The sequence below is a fragment of the Cyprinus carpio genome, chromosome A1, assembly GCF_018340385.1.
Source record: "Cyprinus carpio isolate SPL01 chromosome A1, ASM1834038v1, whole genome shotgun sequence".
Classification (NCBI taxonomy): Eukaryota; Metazoa; Chordata; class Actinopteri; order Cypriniformes; family Cyprinidae; genus Cyprinus; species Cyprinus carpio.
In genome coordinates, this window is record NC_056572.1 from 19,159,788 (window position 1) to 19,171,867 (window position 12,080).

The 12,080-nt window shown below is 34.9% G+C and overlaps 1 protein-coding gene across 1 annotated transcript; it reads left to right on the top strand.

Moving 5' to 3' along the window:
• The first annotated feature begins 227 nt into the window (after positions 1-227).
• Positions 228-3,039, top strand: LOC109048103 (alpha-crystallin A chain). Its single transcript, XM_019065788.2, has 3 exons — positions 228-621; positions 1,330-1,452; positions 2,632-3,039. The coding sequence occupies exons 1-3, from the start codon at positions 430-432 to the stop codon at positions 2,836-2,838; spliced, it is 522 nt and encodes a 173-aa protein (XP_018921333.1). The 5' UTR covers positions 228-429; the 3' UTR covers positions 2,839-3,039.
• Positions 3,040-12,080: the final 9,041 nt, after the last annotated feature.

Below are 12,080 nucleotides of genomic sequence, written 5' to 3' on the forward strand. Positions count from 1 at the left end.
TAATCCTCTGTAGCCACTCTGGTTTGTTTTGGCAGGCATTTATTTTCCGGTGACAACTTGCCAGTAGGGAACTACCGGGAGCCATTCAGGGCTAGACTGTCATTCTCAGGTCAGTGTGCACCCCACTGATTCTGCTGACAGCACTGTTCCCACCATGAGATAATGCCATTCCAGAGAGATCCACTTGTAAGCCTTTCTTTCTGCAGCACAGGTATATAAGCATGAGCTTGCCTTCACTTGGGACGGCACACATCGTTAGGGATCTTTGTCTACTGTACCAGCCTCTATCAGCCTCCTCATACCTGCCTTCAGTCCACATCATCTCCTTGAAAACTTTCCTCAACATCAGGTGCAGATAGTCACAACCAGGTTGCAATTTTCCAGTCTACTTTTAGCTAATCCAAGCTGCGAATTTCCAAGCCTGACATTATGGATATTGCCATCCAACATCCCTGGTTTAGACGCACCCTGGGCTACCCCACCCGCCTCTTCGACCAGTTCTTTGGAGAAGGCCTGTTCGACTATGACCTCTTTCCATTCGCTGCCTCAAGTATCAACCCTTACTATCGACACTCACTCTTCCGCAGCTTGCTGGACTCCTCCAACTCAGGCATCTCTGAGGTAATGACCTGCTTCACTGTGAATTGAGAAGATTTAGATTTAGAATCTTAAAATGCCCCTGTTGATGCTGAAGCCCAATACAGGCGTTGCTTATCATTAAATCAATACATTAAATCATCTTTGTGACAAACAGCATATAAAGAATTAGTATCACCTCAAAGTGAAGTATATTGTGGATGTGAAACTCAAACATTTAATGCTGCAAGGTTTCCAGAAAATAAATTTCTTACAGACTCCAGGAAGTTTTTCTTACAGACTCCAGGAATTAAACTGCAAATAAGACCAATTAAAAAAAGAGCAAACTGAAAAATAATGCATAACTTTGACAGTCATGCTAAAATGGAGAAATTAACAAAACTGGAGAATGCAACACTGTGTGTGTGTGTGTGTGTGTGTGTGTGTGAGAGAGAGAGAGAGAGAGAGAGAGAACAGTAGAAAAATGTATAGTTTCCGTGGAGAAAATTACCAGTACCTTTTCTGTTAAGTTTACAGAAAAGAATTAAGCAAGGAATTAATTTACATACTATTCATCTAATGTTGAAACAACCAGTGAAACATGTTGTTTATGAATCATATCCACCTAGATTTTTTTGGCAATAGTTTATTTCTTTCTTTCTTTTTTTTTCTCTGAAATAATCTAAAATCCTTTTGTATTCTTAGCCTCAAACAACACCACATTGATGTAACTGCACTTTGCCATTTCTGCAGGTAAGGTCTGACAGAGACAAATTCACAGTGTACCTGGATGTGAAACATTTCTCTCCTGATGAGCTCAATGTCAAGGTGACAGATGACTATGTGGAGATCCAGGGCCGGCATGGAGAAAGACAGGTGAGGTCACAGCTCATTTAGACATGACAGGGAATGTGTGCAATAAGAAACTTACAATGAAATTTAATTAACCATCCAAATGTTCTCATCAGTTGCTGTGCTGATTTTTCTAATAATGGAAGGTATCTTTTTGGTTTATTTCAGTTTTTATAAGATAATTTCATGATTCATCATCTGTTCATGTCACTCTCTTTTTCTCCCAGTTGTGTCTTCTCTTCAGTTCCTTTTCTATTTTTATCCTCATTCTCCCACCCCCAGTTACTATTTCAGTATTATGGATTTATTTACATGTTTCAGTAGCCTTAAGAGAAGCACAGATGAGGAAAAAGTGAGCCAATTTCTCATAATGTTTGTGTCAGATTGATGTCACTTTTGCGTCATAGCCTGCTACCCCATTTGGATTCCCTAAATGCAAGTAAAGGGCTTGTGGGTAATCTTTCTAGGGATTTACTGGTAGAGTGTTTTAAAATGACTTAACCCTAAAGTTGTTGTCTGACCTGATCAAAAGCATACATGAAAGCCTGGTGACTATGTTTGGGCAGTGCTTGTTGAACTGTACTGATACATACACTACAGTACATGGGCTCAAATCTACACTAATGTAATCAGGATCAAATTAATCTAAATCTAAAATAAAAATCAAAAATACAATATTTGTAATAAAAAAAAAAAAATAAACACAACAACAACAAGATTATTTTTATAACTGTAAGAAAATTAATGCATTATGTAATAGTAATGCATTAACTAACATTAACTATTAACATAGGACGTTACTGTAAAATGTTACCAACATGAAAATTGGTATCTACATCTTAAGAAATGTCATAATTTATATTAATTAAATATAAATTTTATATACATGTATATATTAAACTTTTAAAACAGTAGTTGAAAGTGGATATTTACTAAAATAGGGCTTTTATTTAGGTTCTTATTCTAACAGTAAAAAAATTCCTTCCTATTTCTACACATCTTTTCAACATTACAATAATTTGGCCTATTTTAATCTTTCCTGAAAATATTTCAAAACCTTCCTACCACACTGAGTTTTCCAACAATAGAATATGCACATCTTCAGGTCATCTAAGAGCAAATAGTGAGTGTTTACTCGGGTCATCTCTCTGCTGTCTGTACATGATGTAGACTTTTCCTTACATTTGTTGTTTGGCTCCTCAGGATGATCACGGCTACATCTCCCGTGAGTTCCGCCGCCGCTACCGTCTGCCTTCTAACGTGGACCAGTCTGCTATCACCTGCACACTGTCTGCTGATGGCCTGCTTACTCTTTGTGGACCCAAGACTGGTGGCACAGAGGCTGGTCGTGGAGATCGCACCATCCCTGTTACCCGGGAGGACAAGACCAACTCAGGCTCCTCCTCTTAGACAGGTCACTCCCCACAGCCAGGTGGCGGTATGGAGGTGTGAGTGGGGCTCACAGGGGGCTTTCATTTCAGAGGGCATCTAAAAGTGGATTTAAGCAAATCCTCTTTTTGTTTATGATTAAATAAGCCTTTCCTCCCATTTCCACTTCAAAGGGTATCAGTGTATATCTGACCTAATACCTTCTTTCATTAGACTACACTAGCTAATAATCTACATAATCCACTATGAGTGTTTTCATTTTTCATGACACACAGGAAATGGATCAGGATGATTGGCTGAGGGTCTCATTTCTTAATCAAGCCTCTACACCCCTCTCTAGTCAGATGATAAATCATTGTTCTGATTTTTGACCATCCTGGTGATATAGGCTACAATAAGAGTAATCATTATTTAAAAGTATAATCCTTTATTGTATAGGATAGGACAGTTGGAGTACTTATGCTCCAAGGAAGGTTGGAGAGCTTGGTTAAAGCTTGATCTGTTTGAAGATTTTGATCCGAGGGAGATTCCATCACCAGTCAGACCTCGGCCTCTTCTGCGCCTGTGTCATGACCTCTTTTCTAGACTTCTCTTGTCATTGACTTTTTCCTGTCTTGTAGGGTTTAGCCCTGTTCTACTCATTACTGACTCCTCAGGGGTCTACTAAAAGTGATTAAAAAGAAATAAATAAAGTTGTACCATTAACCATTAAGAAATTCTTGTTTGTTTTATTTTTGCTATTTAACACAAGTCACAACATACATAATACACTAAAAAAATGTTAACCTAAATATGATAACATATATATTGCTCCGTCAGCCTAAATACCTTATTTATACCAGCAAAACTACTTTATGAGTTAAATCATGTTAAAATATATTTAACTGGGGCTACTGTTAATATGTTTTTTAGCATAAAACTGTGTTGCCAGTAATCTTTAAATATAGAACACATACGGTAAACTACAAATTTTATTTAAATTAACTGTTTTTATTCAAGTCAAAAATATTATTTAAAGATTTTTCCTTTCTCTTTGGAGTGTTACAAGCTCCAAACTACTTTGTTTGGCTTTCTAAAAGAGGACACAACTAGAAATCAGTGGTTGAGTTGTATTTACAACACTGTTCCAGAACAGTTCAACCCAAATATTCAGATGTGTGCAGCACATTTCACAGAGGACGAGGACTGTTTCCTGTGAGAGTAGCCTACAATGCTTTTGTGGCACAAAGGGTGTTTCTATAAAGTGGGGCAATTCCAACTTTGCAAGGATAGTCTGGCGCTTCTGACTCACAGCCTGTAAGTACACTCTTAAATATTTAAATAATTTGCCACTGATGATTCAAATGCGAGTTGTTTGTCGTTCCTCTGATCACAAATGCAGACGTGGTTTTATGTTTATGCAGCGTGATACGCAACCCTACGCATAAAAAGACAGTACGTATAAGTCATTATAATCATGTCCCCACTGGATGCAACAGATGCCTCATTTGTAATGGGTTTTATTGGTTTTGTCTCATACCGGGACACACAGCATCACAGTATAGTAAGGGGCGTAACATTTCCATCACACGCTTGAGGTATTCAGCCAATCACACACTGAATAGCTGGCCAATCAGCGTACACCTCGCTTTTCAGAGCAATGAGCTTTGTAAAAATCAACGCGTTTCAGAAAGGCGGGACATAGAGGAGAAACAATAATGTACATAATATGGAAAACAATGTGTTTTGAACCTTAAACTGCATAAACACATTGCATTACACCAAATACACAAAATAATGTTCTTTTTAGCAACGTCATATGACCCCTTTAATATTGCTGAATCAATATATGAATCTGTAACAACAAGACTAAATTTATGGGTTAAATTGGAGTTTACCACTTTTTTACAGTACACTGACTAATGCACTGACAAATAATACGTACAAGCATGATATTTTGTAAAACTGACTTTAAAAAGAAAAAACAGTTAAACATTTAAACAATATGAAGTAAATATGAACACTGAACCTACCACTAAACCTAACCTTCACCCATGTAATTACCTTAAACTACCCATTACTTTCTTAGATAAGTACATATACTTTTTAAATAATAAATAAATAAGCAATGCCTAGTGTTTTTTTTTTGCTGGAACTGAAATCTTAGTAGCAATAACAACTGAAGTAATCTTCAATTATTGATTATTGGCAACAAATAAATTATTATACAAAAACAACATCAGTCATAGTAAAATGTTTAATTGACATATATTAATAATAATTATTATTATTAAGTGAAAGTGACATACAGCCAAGTATGGTGACCCATACTCAGAATTCGTGCTCTGCATTTAACCCATCCAAAGTGCACACACACAGCAGTGAACACACACCCGGAGCAGTGGTCAGCCATTTATGCTGCGGCGCCCGGGGAGCAGTTGGGGGTTCGGTGCCTTGCTCAAGGGCACCTCAGTCGTGGTATTGCCGGCCCGAGACTTGAACCCACAACCTTAGAGTTAGGCGTCAAACTCTCTAACCACTAGGACATGACTTCCCCACAACAATTATTATTATTATTATTATTATTATTATTATATACACCACTTAATGGACAATATCTAAATAACTACAAAAAAGACAGAGCAATATAATGTCTCTATAAAACTATTCACTTCTATGCAAACACACAAACCATATCTAAAGATTTATTTATCTGTCAGTTTCAGTCACTCACTCTCAAACTCTCAAGCACTACTCCTTTGTGGCAAAATCTAAACTATGTATTAACAATGAATCAAATCAATGTCACTTAACTGAGGGTTATACGGTGCCAATGTGAAGCCCAGCCTGAGGCAGAGACTAAGTTTGTGGACTGATCTGCAGTCGAGTTTCAAGAAGCTGTGTGGCTGAAGCCACAATGGATGAAGAACATGAGAGAGAAGATAGAGAGCCCCGAAGAGCTGACTGTGGTGGGAGCCAAGGGTTTTGGGAGCTGGATGAGTGACTGATGGGATTCCTCTGATTCTGAAGTGGACTGGAGAAGCTCTGTGATTCTAGGCCTGCATTTTTCACATGGTCAGGGGAATGAGCAGCTTGCATTGAAAGAAACTGCTGCTGCCCTTCATGGCCTGTACATTTTCAGCACATTTTTGGGTCAACTACTTTATTAAAACAAAGTTAGACACAATCTGCATCACTTGAATATCAATGTAGTTTCTGGGATGATAAATAAAATAATTAATATTAATATTAAAATTAACAGACACATTCCAAATAGAAATGTTAAATTAGCCTTCATACATGGCAAAAGTTATGCTGACAATACTTTATTATTAATGGAATTTGCAGTAAAGACTGCAGTAAAGAGTGGGGGCCACTTTGCAGGTGGTGTTCTTCACCACAGGAAGCTATAAATATGGGTTTTTAATTTTTATAACCTTGAATTTGAACTTTAAAGTTTCTGGCCCTGTTATACAGTTATCTAGCACATTACTAGGAGTTAGTAGTTGAGTAATGACGTTTGAGACTGTATTGCGTGGGAACTGCAGTTTACTTAAGGCAGGTAGCAGTCCAATCAAGGGATTACAACCATCACAATCTGGCTTGATGTAACAGTCGATTTATTTAAATATACAGTATAAGGACTAAAAAAGACTGCAAAATTAAGTGGTTAGCGCTGTGCAATGCATGATCAATGGAAACTAGTATTTATGATTATTATGTCTTTAACTCTTTAAACCTTCCACATCAATTTTGACAATGAAGACATGGTTTATGTTTTATATGATAATTGTGTTTTTAAATGTCTATGTGCACTGAAAAAATGGTAACCTAAAAATGGTAACATCTAAATTAACTGCTTTTATTCACAAAGAAATAGCTCTTTAAAGTAACAATTGCAGGTTACTGCTTTTTTGCAGTAATTTAGTTTTTGTAGTTTTAGTGTTTGGGGCATTGAGTGATTTATGACAACTATAATTAATATTTTAATTATTATTTTGAATTGCATTATTAACATACACTACTGTTCAAATGTTTGGGGTCAGTATTTATTTATTTTTTAAGGAATTTATCATTTTATTCAGAAGTACAGAGGTGTTGAAAAAAAAAAGGTAACCTAAAAATTGTAACATCTAAATGAACTGGTTTTACTGAAGTCAAAAATATCAGTAATCACTGAACCTAAATACATTCACTTACTGTATACCACCAAAACAATTTTTATGGATTAGAAATAACTCTTTATGGTAACAGTTGCAGGTTACCACTTTTTTCAGTGTGCATTAAATTAAATTTTAAACAAGTACATGTGATGATGGAGGTGTTTGGGTGTCTGCAATACTTCTGTGAATGGACCAATCATAATGAATATAATTTCTTTAGAGATTCCTTCAAACTTACTTGGGAAGTAGGAAAATTTCTGGGATGCAGAGGCATCTGGGGGAGTGTGTCTCTGTGATTTTCTGGACTCCACAGAAAGACCGTCAAGGGCTTGATCCTCTTTCTCCACCTTTTTTTTTTTAATGTTTCACCCGTGACTCTTTATATGCTGTAGTCTTAAGCTGACAGGCAGCAGAAGCGAAGCATGTGTATTCAAGTGTGCCAAAATCATCCTCCAGAGGCAGCACTGTCCCCTGAGGAATGTGACATGGCTCTTTCAGCCACTGACTTCCCAGTTTATTTTGCTGCAGTGCTTGATGCTTCATTACTCTTTCTAACAGCAGGTAGATAGCAGAAAAGTGGTTGAAGCTACTGTTCTGAAGAGACTGAATAAAGAGGCATAGTCAACTGAAGAAGCAAAATAAATTATTACACAATTTAAAATGCATGAAAATACACTTAGTTAGCATCTCCTCCCCTACACTGAAAAATGGTAACACCTTAAATAACAGGTTTTAAGTCTTTAAGTTTTTAAGTAAAAATATTATTTCATATCAGGTTATCACTTTTTGCAGTGTGCTATATGCAGAAAAGAGTTCCAAGCTTTTGAGCCAGAAACTTTTCCTAATTAGAAAAAAAGATTAGTTTTAATGAGGCGTTAAGCAGAAGTTTAATTCTATAATGGGATATTCCTCAGATCATTCTCTGCATTTGTAAATAGGTCTGGGTTATCATTTAAAGGGGTCATGAACTGAGAAATCAAAAGTCCCTTGATATTTTTACATATAAGAGGTCAGTGTACTATAAAAACATCCTGTAAGTTTCAGCCTAAATCAGCCTATACTGAAACAAATCTGCCAAAATGGAATGTGCCACTTTATGTCGTAATAGTGTGGCTAAACTCCGCCTCTGCAGAAGATGATCAACGCCTGCTTCTACATCACTGCCTGTTTAGCCCCGCCCACCAATTCGCACGTGTTGTGTAAATAACAAGAGAGGCAAATGCAGGTCTACACAGAAACCAAATGATAAAGATGACAAAGAAGACAACAAGACGCTGTGCAGTGCCAAGCTGTCTTTGCATTGCCTTCCATCTGATCCCAACATTATTTCCAGAAAGTAAAAATATGATTTTTTCAGACTGTAATAAGCAAAAAAAGTATAAAGAATCTAAATTTAGTAAAGAATCAAAATTACATCTTTTTGGAGTCATGGCAGAATATAAGTTTATGCATTTAAATGAATTTGGAACGTGCGCTAGTAAAGTAAATCAGGTCAATTTTGATTTCTTGGTGAATTTAAACTAGTTAGGTGAATTGGAAAATCTGATTATCAGTTATTAAAGCTATCAGTTTAATAAGGGAATTAGTGAAAATATAAGACATATTAAACTCTAATTTCAAATGAACATGGATCAATAAAGGTGTTATTGACTGAGGTCTATCAGCACTTTGTGTGCCTATAAAAATAAATATATTATGTATAGCAATAATTCATAATGACTGAACAACACAAGCCCACACACACCTGGTAGCTTGATTATGTGTGGGTGCTTCAAAAGCGTCATGATCTAAACCTCTCGATTAATCTTCTTTAGATCAGATTTATCCAGTCGTGTTTTATCAATGATTTTTATGGCAACCTGTTAAAGCACAACCAGAGAATAGGTTTGTTTATTCAAGAAAGAAGTTAAATGTGTGATAAAAAGAACTGTAATAAATAAAAAGGTCTTTCAACATTAAATAAATGAGCAATAATTCCTATTACATTTAGCCTGTAGGCCTATTCATGCTAATCACTGTAAATGTATTGCAGATGAAAAGACTTTATAATTATAAATTCTAACTTAAGTAATAACAAAAACCACAACATACCTCTGTTTTGGTGACTTTATGTCTAGCTAGTTTGACTACAGCAAAGTTTCATTTGCCTAATGTCTTGATGATCTCATAAGAACCCACTTGCAATGGTCTGCTCACAACTTTTTCCTCTGAAAAAATCATTGTGACAAAGGAGGACTACCACAACAGAATCAGATAGCCGTTATCACTGACATTTCAGTTAAAATTTCCTAAGTGTATAATGCTTGCATTATATCTACTGAAATAAAAGGTGTTTAGGCCTAAATGTTAAATAAAAGTGTGTAATACACAAAAGAAAAAAAAAGTAAAACTAAAAATGGTAACATCTAAATTAACTGGTTCATTTTTAAGTAAATTTTTAAGCAATTTTTAAGTAAAAATATTATTTCATATCGCTAAACCAAAATATATTAATATCCCAAACTATTTTATATGTGTTAAATCATGTAGAAGAATCTATTTAAAGGAAAAACTGCAGATTACCAGTTAACAGGGAACATTTTGTAACCATTCTGGCAAGGTTTTGTCAAAACAACCTGTCTTCCATCAAGTTGTTTTTAATCCTCTGGGCCTCTTCGGTTATTTTAAACAAATTTTTTATATTTTGAAATTTTAAAAATCATAGCTTCATCAGAATGAGATGACACTTGGTGACTTTTGTTGCATTAGCTATGTGTGAACACACAAACAAATCATGTACATGATTCAGATGAGTACGGGACAAAAAAAAAAAAAAAAGAGTAACACTTGGCTCCTTCCCGGTCAGAAATGACTGACAGAGGAAATGAAAGGGAAATACTAAAAAATACATCTCAGAGAATCTTTTGGTGGTACAAACTACAAATCAGCCACTGTGCAGAAAAAAAGTGCACAGCAATCAAAGGGGTGACACTCTAAAATATTAAGAGTGCAAAATAGACACCCACGCACACTTGCACACACACACACACACACACACACACACACACACACACACACACACACACATACAATGTTTGATTGTAATCATTAAGCAAAACCTGATATTTATCTAACCAAAAATATTTAAACCTTGACAAATGTAGTCTTTTAGAATGTCTAAATTTATATCTAAAAGCAAATCCTAATAAAATGAAGAAATTATTTCTAAAATAAATAAATAAATAAATAAATAAACAATGGGAATCAATTTATTGAAAAATAATGATTAATTAATTCAATAAAAATATATTAATTCTTGTGGGGGAAAATAGCTAATTGAAATTGTATAAATATTGCATAATATCTTAAAATCCCCTCAAAATTCTAAATAATAATCAAAAACTATTATTAAACAAAAATGTATTAAATTGATTTTCCTGGGGGAAAAAAGGAAAAAGAAGAAGAAGGTACATTTCAAGGCTTCAGTCACTTTTGACCGCAACGGAGCCAAGTGTGACTCCCAAACTAAGAGAACCAGAGCGTTAATAATGTTCTTAAAGCACAAAAATGTTATTTATACACGTTCATGGAATTTTTCCTAAAACATTTCAGCTGGACATTTTTCTAACAGTTTTAAATGTCACTACTTGTTTCAGAACGTTTAAAAATAATGTTCCTATTCTTTGGCTAATATTAGTATAACCTATTTATTTATTTATTTATTTACTTACTTATAAATATGAATAAATGAATGAACTGGTATTTTGAATGTTTAGAGAACATTTCATTTGGGAGATCTTAGATACATATTTTTGTTAGCTGGTAACCATTTGTGTGTCTCTAGCACTGCCAAACCTAAACGACGAATAAACTTTTAAAGTGTGCATTTCATGTGTAGAAAAATAATAATAATAGTGAATCACAATAATAATAGTGAATCACAATAACCATTGCCACTTGTTTCATATTCATAGAAAGGAAAACGTTCTGGTTGTATCACATTAATAACCTTTTGGAGCACCGATCTTAATCTTAATGTTGTGAAAATGCGACCTCTAGCGGCGAAAACTTACATATTGTGCCTTTAATCCCTATGAAGCAAAACAAATGCAGATAAACAAAATTAGTTGGTAAACTATGTCAGCATAGCCATGTGTGGTTGCACATTTATAATGCTAAATGCAAATGTGTACATACAAACATGTGTACACAAGTCAGTACAGTAAACAGTGGCTTCAAAACAGTAATTCCACTGTAAATGGCTTTAAAAACTTTCTTTTTTTTTAATTCAAAAACTAATATGCTGATATGAAGTTATTTCATTGAAGTCCACTAAACTAAACAGTGCCCAAATACTTTCAATTAATTAAAATAATGAAATCTAGAAACATTAACTCAAATCTCTTGGGAGTTAACCATAGCTAGCAATAAAACACATGCATGAATAACAATATCGCATCAGCAGCTACCGACATTTAAACAAAACAACTTACAGCATCACATCAACATGTTTTGGTCCATCCTAGACCTAAGACACCTTCAGCACAACTCAGCAGGAGCCCCAATAAAATCCCAACATAACAGAAAAGCACACACTAACAATCTCCATAATAAATAAAAATAAAAATAAAATCAACATCAACATCTAAACCTCTTTTAATTCTCAGTAATAACTTTTGTATGACAGAAATAAAGTCCAACTTGTTAGTAAAGTGAAGTTAGTAATGCTGTTTGAGTTGTTTAATCATTCTCTGTTGAGATCTTGAGATTTAATGTGTTCTTTTCTTGCAGTTGATTTTAAGCTGTGGCTGAAAGTCAGTAGTAGTTTTTTGGTTGTTTCCTCTTTTTTTCGGTTCTTGTTGCTTCTCTTTCCTTCAGCAATTCTGCTTGTTAACAGCAGGTGTTTATTTCTAATGGCACTCAGTGTCTGAATTTGCTCACTTGTTTTCATTCACTTGTCAAGTGGACTTTAGTAAACTTATGACACACAGGTAGTGTTTAGAGTCTTAAAAGTTAATTGAACAGATACACACTTCCTTATCATGCATATCATTGAACTAAAACTTTAAACACTGAAATTATTTTCTATGACCTTAGATGAACCTCTTCTGTAACTCTTCTGAGATGCAAATAATGAATTGT